An 18,428-nucleotide genomic window follows, 5' to 3' on the forward strand; every position below is an offset into this window, starting at 1 on the left:
GAGTGTGGAAGTTAACGCAGGTGGACTTAACAGTGATATCTCCTGTGTTACGTGTGATAACGAATACTAAAAAAAACAGTAATTAAGGAAAATGTCCTTAAAACCGTTATTTTAGTGTTGATAAATAGGCCCCAATGTCTCAAAGCCTGGGATAAATCAGATACATTATAGATACCTGACATAACGGAAGTGTTTATTCTTATAGTTAAACCTGCCCTGCATGCTATTTGTTACATCCTTCTGAAGGAATTTAAAAAAACTGCTAGAATGAAGAGTTGGAGCACAATATTTAGGGCAAAGTAATACCGCTTTTATACCTAAATTCTGGGTCTGAGCCAGAGGTTGGAACAGGGTTCCAAACCGGATCACACCCGGAATTTAGCCGGCAACGACCCAGGATATTCCCAAGTCGGCGCCGTTCACACTGGAGCCGGGTCTGCAGTGACTCGGCTCTTCCGGCGTGTAAGTGGACGCTTGAAGATGATCTCATATCCAAGTGCCACTGAAGCATGCAGCGCACTCCAGGTCATCGTGACCCAGATCGTGCCGTTTACACTGCAAGGTTTCACAGGTCATTCCCGTGTTAAACCCTGCAAGTTACCTGGGTTGGATTGCCGGGTCACTCCACCCGGGAATCCAACCCTGTCCCCTTTTACACCAAGGAGCTACCCGGGTTAACCCTGCAATAACCCAGGTTTTAGCTCTGGTGTAAAAGGGGTATTATTGGCTTGTAGTCTTCTAGATAAAAGAAATGATTTGTACATAATGGTGAACTCATAAACAATGAAATTGCAAGTGCTGTAACAGCATATATAACTGACAAGATACTGCTCAAGTGCTTTTGGTTGTAGCCAGTACACACTTTACTGTCTGAACAGAGCTTTTACACACAGCTATATAATTTGTTTTTGCAAACAGTTGTCCTCAAAGACCCATGAAATACAGGAACATGCTCTCAAAATAATTAGTCAGGTCACAGGTAGCCATAGCTATTGGAGGATAAGGAAATCCCAGAAGGGACTATATAGTGGACCTATGTAAGAGGTATTCCGGAAAGACCTCCAACTTGACATCTACGGACCCTATATTATGGCACTTCTGGTAATTTCCCATCCATTGTAACTTTGGATTCACCATGTCAATGTGTGATTTTTTAGAAAGGATATTTTGCTTTATATATATATATATATATATATATATATATATATATATATAATATTTTGTGTGTTTTTATATGAAAATATATTTTTTTCACTGTTATAATACAACACCATGATTGTGGCATGACTTATGTTTTTCATGATACGGATGCCCAACATTCTGAAAAGGAATAGACATTAAGAAGACATCTATTCTATAGGGAAGTATCAACTGTGTGATAATACACCAGCGCATTAGAGCTTTCTAGATTTTGTATCACACATGATATATTGTTTGTCGATCGAACAAACAATACATCGACAAATGTGCACCCAGCCTTAATCACTGTTTTGATAAATATATATATTATTATATATATATATATATATTATATTATTGAATAATTGTTTATACCGGAATCGGTATGTAATGCCGGCTGTCGGGAATCCTCCAGTCAAAATATTGACAGCGGCAGCACGATAGTTGATATCCCGACAGGGGTCGTGTAAGTATACTTACCCTCCCTCCTTCTCCCCCTAACCCTCCCCATTAGTGCTTAAACCTAAGTCTCCCCCCTTCATGCCGAACCTTCACCCCCCCCCCATCGGTATTAAGATATGCGACGGTATTTCGTCACCTATCTTAAGTCCCTTGTCGGGCTCCCCCGTCGAGATTTATACCGGCGGCATCGTGGTCTTATAACTACATCCCGTTTATACCATTCTCAGCTTGATATAGTGTAACAGCGCAACAGTTTTATGTGACGAGAAAAATAATTTTTGTTAGTAGATTGATGGAACTCCTGACTCTGGGAGTACTAAACATATAATTCACCTCTGTTGTATTTAACAACCTCACTGTTGTGTGTATAATCAGATTTAATCCATTGTGACTGGTTTGATGAAAAAGTGAATCACAGTCAATTAATAAGGGGTAGGATTAAGTTGTGCCAAAAGTAACTCAAAGACCAAGTGGTCCTCAACACTATAATACGCAAATACTGCTAAAAGTAAAATATGCATATTATGGTAGTGCTAGTGAAAAGTAGAATGCACCCCATTAACTACATCCGCTGGGGTCCACGCTGCCAAAGCACTGGGCAGAGATGTTAGTAGTAAGGGATTTTCTCTACAGTATTCAAGGACATGTTGTATTCACTAGTTTAGGTCGGGGAAACAGAATTTTGCTACAAAACTTATTTTTAAATCCCCATTGAATCTGTGCACTTCTGCTGTTTTCATGATTCTGATCATTTCAAGTTCACAGCACAATATATCATTCTTGGAAAGGCAGCTATACTGCTTCCTGATATTGCTGTGCATAGCTGCAGAAATGGCAGATAATATTACACAACTCAGCACTCAGTAGGTCATAATAACAAGAAAACACATTCCTTTACATCTTGACTCAGCACCTGTATATATATATTTAAACCAACGATTTTCTGACTTACTGAAATATTATTTTTAAGAAATGATTTTTTTTAATGTACTATTTTTTATCATGTCGACACTTTCAAACTCCTGTCACTTGTGCACTGCCAACTCTGCTGCAATTACAGTTGGCTAAAGCTAACATAAAACTAATCAACTGACATAGTATAGCTGTTGTCTTAAGGTGCCCATACATGGTGCGATAAAGCAGCCGATCCGACGAATTGGTACGATATTGCTGCCATATCGTACCGTGTATGGGCATGATATCGGATAGTGCGTGTAACCGTGGGGTCATACATCGCACCTCCAGATCTTACTGCAGGTTCATTTTATCTGGGGATGAGATGTGTGATCCACTGCAGCACTATGCGGGTGGAGGAGGGCGGTGCTGGCATATCGGGCAGTCAGCCACCCGATCGCTCCATGTGTGGGGGCCCGCCCGATATGTCGGGCGTCGGATCCCCAGTTGCGTCGCACGGTGCATATCGCACCGTGTATGGGTGGGCTTTAGGTCTGTTTCAAAATACAACCTAAAAGAAGTGCTATCAAGTACTTACAAAAAAGAGGGACATATATATTGATCAATTAATTGATATTGCTGCTGATATTGCAAAGTCCATGGCCAGTTTAAAGGTGCCCACACACATAACGATGTCCTCACGATACGATTTTATGGCCAATTTCCTCATGAACTTTCACGGGAGCTCCCTTGCCGTCGTGATCACGATTTGGAGTTAAAAATTTCCAATCTGACGAAAGATCTATCTTGCAGCCAATGCATTGTATCCCAGATTGGCTAATCTGCCCTACAGCACGGCAGATCAGAAGGTGCGATATACGATGAGCGGGGACGCGCATCGGCATTGTGCTCGTGAGTATAAACTCACGATTTGTACTTTTTTTACCCGATTCGTCGCCACGATTCGTCGAAATCGGCCAAATCGTGTAAAATGTCGCTATGTGTGCGTGCACCTTAAGAGCTTCACCGCCAGATTAATTTACATTTTTTTTGCTATTCACAAAATAGTAGAAATATAAACTATTAATATTACTATTAATAATGTTGGTTACCTTGCTCTTTTTCAAACAACTCACAAATGTGTCCACTAACGTAAGTTGAAATTAACAACAGTATTTGGTCTCCACAATATTTCTCTGTTAATATTACAGAAATATGTTTTTGTTATTAAAAACTTAAGTGTATATGGTTTTCAATCAGAAAATGTAAATAAATAGGTTTGACAAAATTATTGACACCCCAGACTTAAGCCGCTAGACAGAATAATGGCAATGAGCTGCTTATTACAGCTATGGAAAAGCTTCCTGCACCTCTCTAGTCTATTGGTAGTTTGGCCACTCCTCTTGTGCCAACTTATTTAGTTCTCCCAGACCTCTCCCAACTGCTATTCTCAGATCTGTGATGTCCACAAGTTTTCTATGGGATGAAAGATCAAATGGATGGAGATAAAGTATCTACCAATCAGCTCCAGTCTGTAAAGTGATAGTTAGGAACTAATTGGTTGGTACTTTATCTCCATTCACTTTATCTCTCTCCATGACTTAATACATAGACCTCTGTGGTTGAAAAATAACAGGAGCTGATTTGTTGGTACATTATCTCTATCCAAGGCTTAGTACATACAGTATACGCCTCATTACTGACCAGAACAGTCCAGCATCTTGTCTTGAATCATTAATGGGTGCTTACAGATTTGTGTTTGGGGTCACTGTCCTCCTTGAAGACACAAGTTCTTCGATGAATACCCAACTTTCTGACATTTGGCTCAAAACTGTGCTCCAAGATGGCCTGGTCATCTACAGATCTCATATTGCCATGCTCACGTTCAAGACACCCAGTGTCAGATGCGGCACAGCAACATCTCTGAAGCTCCTCCATTTTTGAATATAGGGAAGGTGTTTGTTACTTTGAAATCTTTATCTATTTTAGGCTTAGCTGTCCACATGACATTTTCCCAAGTGAATTTTTGGCTTGTTCTGGCATGTTTTACCAAACTCCAGTTAGGCTTTCTTATGTCATTTTCTCAGTAGTGAGGCCCTCCTGGTTGTCCTACCATGTGACCTCTTTTCATTGAGATGGCGACACATGGCGTGAGTTGAAATGTTGCACCTTGTTTCTTATGGTCAACTTCAATCTGTTTGGCAGTAGATCAAGGTGCTTTTTACACTATTCGATCAACCTTGTGCTACAATCATCGATCATGTTTTTTCATGCGCCAATGTAATGGGAAGTTGGGTACAGTGCCATGGTACTTAAACTTCCTGATAACATTATGTTACAGAAACAGGAAGATCAAGGTCTCTGGAGTTTGATTAGTAGTCCTGAACTTGTCCATGTTTGGCTACAATCTTCTGCTTCACTTCCTCAGAGTGTACACAAAGTGATAAAAATCAGAAGAAAGAGTCCTTTTCTCTATTCAAACTTGTTGAATAAATATTTTTCATATTGCAGGCACCTGCAACTCACCACAAATTCATTTAGTTTTAATGTGAAGGATAATCTATAGAAATCTATCAGTAATTACTCCTAAACATTGCCAAAAATGTTGTACTTGCCACTTAAGGATTACTTTGTAGAATAAATACATTTTTCAGCTTTTGTGTTTTTTTTTTTCAACTGCAAACCAAACAAATACATATGTGAGTAACAAAAAAAATAATTCAGCAATTTTCAGTAAGGAATACTCCAAGATTCCTTGACACAACTGCACTTTGTATATATAATTTTTACCCAAATAGTTACCCAAATGTGTGGGAAATATGTAATTACTGCAATAACTTTTACAGTCAGATCTTTCTAGCTTTTACAGTCAGTTCTTTCTAGCTTTTCTCATTTATATATTTCTGTTAGAGCAAATAAAAAATCAATACATTATTTAAAGACTGGCAGTATGTTTAATCAGCCTGAGAATTTCATTTTACATTTATCTAACAGCACTGGAACTGTCCTCAAAGGGTTTCTAGAGCAGCCCTGCAGATTATAGAACACTTTTCTCCTCCTCTGTAACATAAACAAGGCAAGTCATTGTTCTACACCCTGATTCCACAGATTCCATGCAGAAGAGAAACTGTCAGTCATGGACTATCCTACTAGAGCCTCTTGCAGGCATAATGCAGTAACAATACTGCAAATTGTATTTACTTTATGACAGAAAACAAAATTATTATTAGTATACAATGGATAAAATGTTCTTTTAATATATTAGCATATTGATAGCTAAATAGCTGTTCTAAGTTTTAAACTACTAATGTAATTTAAACTTCAATTAGAATATATATACACTCAGATATGTGTTCTTGCATGTTAAAACCCCATTATCCCCCATAATGCTGAAATTTATAAATACCAGAAAGTAAAAAAATAACTAACACCAGACCAGTGTGGGAAATGCCAGGAGCAGTCCTGGGAAAATTTGTCGTAATTAAATAAATTAAATATAGTTTAATATAAATTGCATTCCTAAATACATCTAAAGATGGATAACGGTTAACAATTCATGTTCCTGCAATTCAGATGTATGTGGATGGTTTGAGTGCAAAGACAGGACATTTTTAATAGCCAATCAAAATCATTTAATCAAAGAAATCAGAAACCACTTCAGTTTCAACCAGTGATTTATATGGGGCAGCTTGGAAATCAATGGCTTGTAAGAATGGTTTTTTTTTTCATTTTGAAGCTGTTTTTGAAAATAATATTCAGGGAAATGATTCTTTGCGTGACTTTGTATGACGCACAAAGAATTCTCAACACTTGGTCACTGCTTTGGCTATATTTGAGCTACGTGACAAATACATTAAATGAACAAGTCATAATAATAGACAATTTAAAAAAAGAGAGAGACAGGTAAGATGGATTTCTAGGGAGCCTAATGAAGACTGTCCGGTCTGCAGTTTTTTGGGAAGGTCGTTGAATGGTCGACAGTTATGCTGTCGACAGTTCAAATGTTGACAGCATAATGTCAAGCGCAGAATGCTAACATGGGACTAATGTTATTGAAATAATTTTTACATGCTTCATCGTGTTTACAGTTCTAACGCCGACATGGTAAACATGCAGCAAATAACATTACTCCAGCGTTGGCATTAAACGCTGGAATTTATATTGCCAATATTTTATCCGTCAACATTTTTACCATTTTGACCGTCGACAAAACCCACCAATCCCTTTTTATGCTCTTTTCAATATTAAAGATTATATGTATTAGTTCATTTATTGCAGACACCATCATTGTGGAAATCCAGCCATGGGCATAAGTAGAAACAATTATTTATGTAATAGGAGCCACAGCAAACGGTCTCCATATTTAGAGATACAGGTATTAGACCTCGAGAAACCAAAGCAAGCAAAGCGAAAGCTTAAAGGATGAATTGCACACTGCCTTGTTTACTGAATTAGACTGGAGTGTTCATTTTCAGGTCACTCATAGGTTGCAGGTCTTATATTACAGTCTAGAATATAGTACAAATGATTTCGGAAAATACATGTCGTACAAACACTGTATTGTAAAACTTTAAGGTCTCACATTAAAGTTTAAAGTCCTCTGATGTCATGTTTTGTTTTAATACATAGCTCCTTATGCATGATCTAGTAAGAGGAAAAACATAAGAGAGTGGAACCTGTTCACTCAGTAGAGAGCATTTTGCTGAGTGGGACATACTTGCCAACTCTCCCTCATTGTCAGGGAGATTCCCTGAAGTAGTAGAAATCCCCCTGACTCACTGAAGAGAAGTCATCGTTATATACATTCAAATGGGATAATCAGTGCAATTTTCCTGCATTGGTTATAAGGCACAATGATCCCTATGGCTCCATGCATTTTCAAATAAGGTTTCTTGTGGCCAATTACATATGGAATCACGTGTAAACCACAATACATGAACAAGCCCTGGAAAGTTTTTAACAACAAGCAGATCTTATTAACTTCTTTGGGGCTCATTTACATTTGGATATAAGTCAATTTCATGAGACATCTCTCAGAAGGCAACTTTAATGCTCATACATGCTGCTTTTACAATCTCCATTAAATGCTTTTTCAAAAATAGGCAAGTATGGAGCAGTTCTGTGCCAGACAGGCTTACTCCAGCACGCACAGGAGAAAAATCATAGAAGAAGCTTAAACTAACCCTGATGCCAGTGGCGGATTTTACCTAGGGGCTGTGGGTCTGCACCAACCCAGTAAAATCTGCCACCCGCAGGGACTGCCTAGCAGGAATCGGTATGACTTACGGCCGACGGTTCTAATCCCGACAGCGGCAGCCCGGCAGAGGTGAAAATCCAGATTGTCCTTTTTTGTAAGTATCGTTAAACTAATTCCCCCCTCCAACCCTAACCCTCCCTTAGGGGTGCCTAATCTTAACATCCCCCCCAAGTGCCTAACCCTAACCCCCTTCTAAGTACCTAAACCTAACCCCCCTTCCCCGCAGCCTAACCCTAACCTCCCCTACCCTAGCCTAACCCTAAGTCCCCCCAGGGAGCCCCTTACCTAACTCTCCCCCCCTCATTAGTACCTTTCCGGGATTAGACAGTCGGGAAGCCGGCGGTCGGGATTTCGTCCGTCGGCTTCCCGCCTAGCAGTATCTTCTCATTGGAGCACTCTCTGCTGATCACAGCCAGACAGCCAGTCCTAGGCGGAGGTATTTTCTCCCCCTGGGACTGCCAGTCCGGACTGCAATAAAAAGATAGTGCTTCCCCTGCTATTACGGAAGCCCTATCTGGTTTCTAGGGGCTGCAGCTAATGCAGTCCCTAGAAATCAGCCTGCTAGCAGCACCAGTCTTAAGCCATGCCCCTTTACTTAGGTTCTGCCCCTCACCAGCAGACTTAAGCTCCGCCTCCCGGTGACACCAATCACTGGGATGGTAGGGAGGAGGGAGCTACATAGACTGCAGCCTATGGCGGCCAGACGCAGGTAAGGATCTGCTGTTGCCTAATTCCCTAACTCCCTAATTCCCTAACCCTAAATGGCAGACTGGGTGAGCCATGTGGTTGTTATCTGCCGTCAAATTCTATGTTCTATGTAAGCTGTGCAGGAGCAAACATGGCACAGCCTGATTACTTGACTCAGAAAGTGATCTGGGTCTACAGAATAGAGAGTTTGGTTGCGGGAGACCACAGCGCAAACACAACATTTTCAATAAACTGCTATTTATTAACCTAAAAAATAACTTCATAGGACCTGGTGAAAGGTCTGAGTTAAACATGCAGATCTACAGTAAACCTATGATTATGTACCCTGTGATGTTAGAAGTATGGGGCTGATGCAGAGTCAGAAGTTAAATGACTGTAAAAATAGCATATTTCTGCACCTATGCAGAGCTATACGCATCATGAGATACATACGGGTATGTCTCTTCAGTGGCAGTGCCTGGCTTACTACAAATCATCATCATCATCAGTGTATGCCTGGACCTGCTCTATACTACTGTAGGTGAACCCCCATTCCTTTCCCCTTCTACCTCAATGGCTTGATAGCACAGGTCTGCATAACTGCATATACATATGTTCGCTTTCTAAGTGTGTATACTGCAAATGCACGCAAGATAAGCTACACAATCTGGTGTACGTTCAACTCTGCATCAGCTTCTAATGTACATTTTTACACGTTAAATTAATGTAACCAAAAATTAAAATAAAAATCATTGTTCCAAATACGTTTATTCAATAGTTGTTTTTATTTGCTGTTATTTAACACTTCTTATTCCATTTTAGTGCATCTAATCACTGTAGTTGAAAATGTACATTAATCTCTAAAAACTTTAGCACAGTTGGTGTAATGGTAAGCATTATTTCCTCACAGCACTGATGTCCTTGGGTCGATTCCCACTGCGGGCTTAACTGCATGCAGTTTGTATATTCTCCCTGTGCTTGCCTGGATTTCCTCTGGGTTCTCCGGCTTCCTACCACACTCCGAAAATATACTGGTAGGTTAATTGGCCCCAAATAAAAATTAACCTTCGCAGTGGCGGATTTTGCCTAGGTGCTTCAGGGCTGCAGCTCCCCGCCCAGTAAAATCCACCACCTCAGTGTAGTCAGTGCAGTCCGTAACTGCACTCTACACTGTGACTGTCAGTGGCTTCCTATTGGAAGCGCTACCTGCCAGTCACTTAAACAACAAGCAGTCTCAGGAGGAGGTGTGTCCTCCCCCTGGGACTGCCAGTCCGGGCTGCTATTAGCAGAGAGCGGCTTCCAGGAGGAAGCCGCTACTCTGCCTTTCTGCCAGCCCTAACCGGTTCCTAGGGGCTGCAGGCGTGCCTGAGCGTCTTAACGCCGTTTCAGAGGCGTGCATAATTAGGAGGCAGCGTCATAGTACACATCACTTGGCTGAAATTCACACTGAAGAGCCCGTAGTACGGCAGGGTATGGTCAACAACAAGTGCATCAGATGGTGCTCGATGTTACCGATGTTTGCATACACTTCCTGGAGATGACGTGAGTGGGCGTCTTAAGACAGGCTGGTGGGCGTCTACATACACAATGCGATCGCACGCTAAGACATAGTGGACTTGCTAAAGCCTTGCCGTGCGATCGTCTGCCTTTCCGAATTTGCATACGCATCTAGCGAGCGGGTCTGAATCGAGCCCATAGATTGTATGCTCCATATGAATGGCCAAATATACTCTGTAAAGTGCTGCGGCATATGTGTGCGCTATATAAATAACTGGTAATAAATAATAATACTACATAACTAAATGTAAATCACTATACCAAACATAGATAAAATGTGGTGTGTATATATATATATATATATATATATACTAGGAGTAGGAATGAGACTCAAGGGTGTTGCCCACCTTCTCGTTTCTAGTGTGTTTGGATTTTCACCAGAGATGGGTACCTTAGCAAGTATACCCTGTGATTACTATTCGTGAGTGCCGTCTCACTGTCCTTCTATATATATGTCACGGAGTCAACATACCCACTGACGCGCCTCCGGTTTGGGGAACTGGAAGTGGCTGAGAACCGGAAGTGCGGCGGATGCAGTGGCGGATCCAGGGGGGGGCGATTGGAGCGATCGCCCCCCCTAGCACAGTTTGTCCGACCATTATCATCTCTCTCCTCTGCATCATTAAGTTCAGAGGAGAGAGATGATAATGGCTGTGCTGTGCTGTGATCGGAGCTCCCGTCTCCCAGCTAGAGTGATGTGTCAGTGACAGGCTGTCACCTGACCCGGGAGCCGGGGAGGAAGCGATCACAGCCGGCTCCTCACACCCTGTGATCTAAATAGACCACACGCTGATCACTGCTAAAAAAAACCCAAAAAACAACTTACCTCAGTCCAGGGACCGAAGATCGGGCTCCGGTGATGTCCTCCCACCAGTCACCTGGTCTCCCGGCTCCTGCACTGTGACCCTGGTCAGCTGCTGCATTAAACAGCTGACCTTGTCACAGTGCAGGATGGGAGAGCAGCTGACCGAAGCCCGGAGGGAGAACATCACCGAAGCAGCGGAGGTAAGTGAAATTAAAGGGGGGGAGAGGGGGTTGCCGTGAGGGGGGGGTCGCCGCGAGGGGGGGGTCGCGGGTGGGAGGGAGGTTGCCGGGAGGGGGGGTCGCGGGTGGGAGGGGGGTTGCCACGAGGGTGGGCTGAATTAATCATTAACGAATACAACAGTCTAGATCCGCCCCTGGGCTGATGTCGGACACCGGACCGGACGGACAGTGTGAGGAGGGATCCTCCCTGTGAACGCTATTTAGGTAAGGTAATATTTGTATTTGTCTTGCATTTATATTTTGGTCCTTGCTAAAGGAGTAACATCCGAAACGTCGGAGAACCAATTCGTATGGAGTAATGTGTTTTACTCAGTCCAGATGAATACCGCCATTGGGGTTATGTGATACTGTTGTACTGCAGGTGCTGAGCACCCTGGCAGCTTGAACACTATAGACGGGAGTGCTATCCGAGTAATATATATATATATATATATCTGTGGGATGAGATAAATCTGGTTTGAATTACCAAGTATGTTCTAGTTTTGTGAACTCTACAAATCAGTTGATCGTCATGCTCATATTATTATTTCTACTTAACTTTTGTGGCCCAGACAGGCTAATGTTAGTTACACTTTATAATCGGAACCATAAATGATCATACATATTACCTATTACAGAAAATCACCTTGTCTCATTTAATGTAGCAGTCTGTAATGAACACTGTTTTCTCAAATGTTATCCTATTATATTGGTGAATGGGACCATTTCTGCCATTATAGGGTATTAGCAAAAGTCATTGCCTAGTTTGATTTGTCGTTAAAAACTTGTACAATATATAAACTAAAGCAGTGTGCAAATAATGTTATTTTTACCATATTAAATGGAAGCAAATAAATACATTTTAGTACCTTATTAGAAGTCATACCTCTACACATGTGGAATTTACATAGCTTTCCACATATAAACACAGGTATGTCTGCCAATTAAAAACACTAGTAAATGCCTGCCCCAACCAGGGTTATGTATACCATTAGGTGAGCCTAGGAAGCTTTGTACGTTAGAGTGCACCTGAAACACTGAAGGAGTGGTATAATGCCCCTAATATACTGTAGTCTATTAAATGTCCTTGGAGGGCCCTCACACTGAGTATTGGCCAATGACAGAGAAGCAGCCAGCAGCTTGTTACGTGGGAAGCTGCTTGCTGCTGTTCCTCTGTGTCAGTGATGGTGTGGGACAGTGGTACTAGGCTATGCCAATGACACGCACCACAATCTCAGATTGAAAGGGGGCCACCTAGGGAGCCACTACTACTTCCGTCAGCCCTAGTTCCAACCCAAAATGCTACCTGTCTTGCTACAGAAAGCTATGAACGACAAAGGCAAAAAATATCTGTTTTAGTCTATTCATTCTGTCTTTTTCCAGTTACACAATTTCTAACCATAAACCTACTTACATAGCTAAAGTTTATGTACTGCTATGGCATGTATTTTTTTACATATTTATTATATGTAAGTGTTACATCATAGCTTTGAATTCCATCTGCATTACGCAGATAAAATCAACTTAGTTTCACATAGGAAACAGTGAAAATGGACACATAGTTTTCTATTATTCTGTTTAATATGTGTATTGCTAAGTTACGGAAAAGTACACTGATACTCATCTCATTGAGATAAAGACAGTGACTTTCATTAGATTTCTTATAGGTGCTGTCGTGTGGCAAATTTGCTAGAAATGCTATAGAGCTATACACAATGTAACAATATGGATATAAGAATGAAGTTTATGTCTGATGTATTATAAGCTTTTCATTTAAAGCGACCCAAATAATGTGTTTTTCACTATCAAAAGAAATGTTAACAACTTTTGTTATGCTGAGGTGTATCCCTGTACCTTATATACTACTGATGTAAACCTGGCAAATACCCTATTGGTACAGAGGTGGATGCATCTTGAGATGTCTCCTACTCAGTACATGGGAGAACATTTTTTATATCTGTTGACCTAAAATATATTAGGGGTTTTTAAATGCTTGTGAGTCCTACTTGCCTACCCCAAACTACAGATTTACAATTACATAAATGCCTTGAGACACATGCTATATTTTATATAATTTTATAATATGACACGTGCATCAGGACATAATAAAATAATATTTTTAGTTACGGCATGTCTTTTGTACTTGTTCAATATATCAAAGTAATTTACAACTAAAAGATCCAGGAGCCAGAAGTGGTCCATTAACAAGTCCCTTTTTACGCACATGGACTACACCAAATTTACCTCTATATTGACCCATGTATGCCATCTATATATTATAAATACATTTTCCATGTAATTATGTGTTGCTATTTAAATATTAGCTTGAACTACCATTTTATCATATACTAATAATATGACACTTCATGAAGCACTCTCATGTACAACAATGAATATGACTTGATTGACAAGTAGTGTATATTTGTGATGTTATTATTATGATACATATGAGTACATGGGCACTAATGATAATGTGTGTTATGCATCTTGCACATGCACTAAAGCGGGCCATACAAGGTGTGATAAAGCAGCCAATCTGACGGATTGGTACGATCTGGCTGCTATATCGTACCGTGTATGTGCATGATATCAGACAGAGCGTGCACCCGTGGGGTCGTACATCTTACCGCAGGTTCAGTTGATCAGGGGATGCGATGTGCGATCCCATGCAGCGCTATGCGGGTGGCGGAGGGGGGAGCCGGCATATCGGGTGGTCAGCAACCCGATCGCACCGTGTATGCGGACTGCCCTTTTGTCGGATGTCAGCTCCCCCGTTGCGTCGCACGGTGCTTATCGCACCGTGTATGGGCCACTTAAGTCTTAAAAATAAGTATATGAATATTCGGTAACAGGCCTCTATGAGTAGGATAACTTTGTTTAAAGCAAATTAGGGGGTCGAAAAACAGGATATTTAACTTAATAGTGTAGCCTGAATACATAACTCAATAGCATAAACAGCCTTACATATGAGACTTTAATCTTCATCAACTTACCAGTTCTCCAATATGGTCATACATATCACTTCCCTGACCCCAGGGTTGCAGGCCTTGTCCATGCTACAGTTCTGTAGGTTCCATGTTGCCAGCCTGAGCACAGGTTTCCCCTCCCTCACACCTCCAAAGACTTCTACAGCAGGGCGAGTGGAGATGAGTTGAGTAGGTCCTCCAGGTGGAAAGTCAAGGTCCTCACTCTGCAGGCTTAGGGAGGTTGGGCTAGGATGAGGTTTGGCCATGAAGTGTAAGCCCCCATTGGTATGTGTGGATGGTGGCCGTGACCTTTGAACATAAACTTGGTGTCTGATTTTGTCCAGGAAAGATGAGCTAATGGAATCCACTTTGACCAAGTCCTCAATGCCCTTCAAAGGGCCATTCTGGGTGCGGTAGTGGATTATATCCTGAGCCATCTCATCTGTCAGCCCCCTCAGGCCCATGAACTGGGAAGCTGTTGCAGTGTTAATGTTGATCCTTGTTGCAGACAGGTGTTGTCCATGGTGCCCATGCTCGGTGTCTTTCCTTAGAGAGTTGGGAGAGTGCTGGACTGAGCCACTCTTACTGCTGACACAAATCTCAAACTTCACCTGTTCCAATTTAGCTGCCCCCACCCCACTTACCAGAGCCAAGTCCTCCACCTTCTTAAAGCCCCCAATATACTCTCTGTACTCCACTATGTTCTGTGCCACCTGCCTGGTCACCCCTGGCAGGGTCATCAGCTCCTCCTCGGTGGCAGCATTGATGTTCAGCCTCTCCTGGCTCACTAGGATGTTGCTGAAGTTACATGCTGCACTGAATTTACGGTTCTTCTGGCACAGGTCTGACGGGTCCTTGGGAATGGACCGGTGACAGCCAAGATTTCCACCCATCCTGCAACCAAGACGGACCCGACTACTGCAGCAACAGCGATGGACAGGATTATACGCTCTACTGCCCGCTGCTTGCTGCAAACTAACTACTACACTGGGGGCAGAGAGCTGGACTCAGCATGCAGGGTATGACTGACTATGAGGCATACAGCACCGGGATCCATATGCAGAGAAATACTACATTACTAAGCAGCAGTGGGTACGGGCACTTTCTCCTAGAGTGAGGAGGATGGCAGTTCAAGTCCGTGGTTGCGCTGGCTAATCCGGACAGATCCAGCAGAGAGATTGTCGGAGCAGCATCCCCCGCCTGCCCACTGTGAGCTGCTGCTGCCCTGTGCTGCAGATTGTCCCAGTAGCCGGCTCTGTCTCTTCCCTGTATACTCCGGTGCTACAGCCAGTGCTACAGTACAGACACTCCCCTAGTGCTAGCACCTCCCCACTGCACAAAGCGGCCCGTACCTCAGCCTCTTACTCCATGTCCTCCTCAGTTACACGCTATTTCTACCATTGCCCTGCTCCAGGCCTGTCACCTAATCACACACGGTTGGCACACTGACAATCCTGTAATTTATGCTGCAGAACAGAGCTGCCATAGCCGTGCAGCGTGCACTGTTCCACGAAGAGGTTCTGCAGCAGCCAGTCACTCTAATCACAGACAAGACAACTTATTGTTTTAAAACAAAATAATATATATAGTTGTACAGGCATTTGTCAAGAGGGGAGAAGAAATAAATTTTATTCTTAGATATTCTATCAATAATCGACAGGTTGTTGTCTCCCATCTACAGGGCTGCCATCAGAAATTTTGGAGCTCGGTACTGACAAAATAGACAGGGCCCCCTTCTGGGGGGATGGCAGGTGGGACTTCCGTGGGTGCTGGGAGCTGTGTGGGTGTAGGTTGCCCATTGGCTGCGTCCACCTCTGAATCACCCCCCTATACGCTATGCAGAAATCCCCCAACCCCTTCCCTTTTATAAATCTTGACTGACTGTCCCTTAACTGATATTAGTTTTAAGCAGTGCCCCCTCCGCTCTCTTTCAGGGACAGGCAGCTGTCCATTTGTGTGTATATATATATATATATATATATATATGTGTATCAGTAGCGGCTCCAGGCACGCGTGAGGCGGTCCGTCGCCCAGAGCACCATTTTATATGGCGGGCGCAGGAAACGCCCACCCACCCTCCTGGTGGTACAGTGTATAGGTAATCTCGGGGGGAGGGAGCAGAGGAGGGAAGGGCCGGTAACATAGGACGACACTTAGCACAGCAAAGCCTAGCGCCGGCCCTGATATATATATATATTTATATATATATATATAATATATATATATATATATATATATACATACATACATTAGATTAGGCAGCTGACCATGCACAACAAAACTAGAACTCAGTCAATTAAACTAAATAATATCCCCACATGACAAAGGGGCTTCAGTGTGTCTCACTCTAGGCAGCCTCAAATCCATTTGTCAAGATCGTTTTTTCAAAGGGTCTGTCTTTGTGCAACAGCAAGTGACAGAGGTGACCTCTGTATGACTCACTTACTCAGGAGATACGGCGTCCTACTGCTTCTGTTGATTTTGCACTGCTCCGGCTCCTCTGCTCTTCTTCATGGGCACGTGCCACGCAGTCAGTGACACTACACAGGGTGACATCGTCATGTCACGTGCGTGTCATCGGCAGAAAGCCCAGCGTGCAGGGAAGGCGGAGCTCGGGTTGGGAGGGGGCAGCTCCTAGTTACATTGCAGCCTCTACTTACCAAGTGCTCCCAGAAGGTCCTGAGTCTGACCGGGCGGCAGCAGGACACGGAGGTTAATTAAATTTATTTTATGACTAGCTAGGTAATGGGTGGTCCGGTGCACTACCGGGCCCCATCCTTTCTGCCAAGTGTCCGGGCCCGGGACTACAGTCCCGGCAGTCCCCCCCTGATGGCGGCCCTGCCCATCTATGCAAATTTACACCTGTTCGTGCTGTCATCGGCGCTACGGTTACTCCAATTATTTACTATTCAGTTGCGATCAGAGGCAGAACTATGGGAGACAATGGAGGTGCCTGCTCCATTGCCCACAATATATTCAATGTGATAAATTCACCCAATATCGCATTGCGATTTTTGAATATATCACAAGGATGTATCAAATATCGCATGCAGAGACAGAGCTTGCGATAAAGCTCTGTCCCTCCGAATTCATTTCACACAGACACTTCTCACTGTATTTTTCAGAAAAAAATACAGTGAGTATGTGTCCGTGCACGGGAGCCGGCCCCTGTGATCAGCTTTGTGGTATAAATAGATCACAAGCTGATCACTTAAAAAAAAATTGTTAAGCTGACCAGGGTCACAGTACAGGAGTTCGAAGACCAGCTGACCGGAGTCACAGAGGACCTCACCGGATCACCAATCACCGGTCCCTGGATGCAGTTAAGTGTTGGGGTTTTTTTAAACTATTTTTTTTGTAAGTGATCAGCTTGTGGTCTATTTAGACTGTACATACTATTGACACCTCTACTATTGTTTAGGACTGAACAAAACCAACTTGAATGTGCAGCTATTGTGATAAACTTAATGCATTATCAGTTGTTGCATAAATAGTTGCATTGGAGGGATTGGGAGTCCCTATGTCTGTATTTGGGTGGAGTCTGACATTGCAGTCACTATATGTGCGTGTCCATGTCTGTACATAGGGCAGTCAAGATGGCTCAAAGTTTGCGATGTTTAATAAGTATAATTTTTTTCATCCTTGATTTTTTTCTTGTTGGGTGCAAGTAGGGTCCTGCAAGCCGTTCTCACAGCGAACTTGCACTGCAAATTCCATTTGCAATACAATTCCAAACTCGCATTGATTTTTCAGAGGAAATCTTTTTTTGCATTTTTTGTGCGCATCCCCTGAGCAGATGAAAAGCTAGGGAAAAATATTTTCTTTAAAAAGCTCAATAATGGGTCAAATGATGTGGGACAGGTACGTGGAGGTGTAAATGATGTCGGATTGCTGGTGGAGGTATAAATGATATGGGACAGGTATGTGGAGGTGTAAATGATGTGGGAAAGGTATGTGAAGGTGTAAATGATGTGGGACAGGTATGTGGAGGTGTAAATGATGTGGGACAGGTATGTGAAGGTGTAAATGATGTGGGACAGGTATGTGGAGGTGTAAATAATGTGGGTCAGGTATGTGGAGGTGTAAATGATGTGGGACAGGTATGTGGAGGTGTATATGATGTGGGACAGGTATGTGGAGGTGTAAATGATGCGGGACAAGTGTGGAGAGATGTAAGTGATGTGGGACCAGTTTGTGGAAGTGTAAATGATGTGGGAGAGGTTTGTGGAGATGTAAATGATATGAGGCATGTATGTGCAGGTGTAAATGATGTGCAGGGGCTGGCTGGCAACTTTTAGCCTGGGCGGCAAATGCATGCAGGCAGCCCTGGCAGAGGAGTAGCGTGTAACCAGGGTGTCCGAAGAATATGTGTGCTACGGCGCCCCCCCCCTCAAGTGTTCCAG

The 18,428-nt window shown here is 42.8% G+C and overlaps 1 protein-coding gene across 1 annotated transcript in view; it reads right to left on the reverse strand.

Annotated features, from left to right (window-relative positions):
• EEPD1 (endonuclease/exonuclease/phosphatase family domain containing 1) overlaps window positions 1-15,333 on the reverse strand; it is a 164,503-nt gene extending 149,170 nt beyond the window's left edge. The window contains exon 1 of the mRNA XM_088476032.1: window positions 14,053-15,333. Within this exon, the coding sequence (XP_088332158.1) occupies window positions 14,053-14,918 (866 nt within the window). The 5' untranslated portion in view covers window positions 14,919-15,333. The remainder of the gene's footprint in view (window positions 1-14,052) is intronic.
• Window positions 15,334-18,428: the final 3,095 nt, after the last annotated feature.

Source organism: Taudactylus pleione, unplaced genomic scaffold (assembly GCF_031769625.1).
Source record: "Taudactylus pleione unplaced genomic scaffold, aTauple2 ptg000181l, whole genome shotgun sequence".
NCBI classification, from domain to species: domain Eukaryota; kingdom Metazoa; phylum Chordata; class Amphibia; order Anura; family Myobatrachidae; genus Taudactylus; species Taudactylus pleione.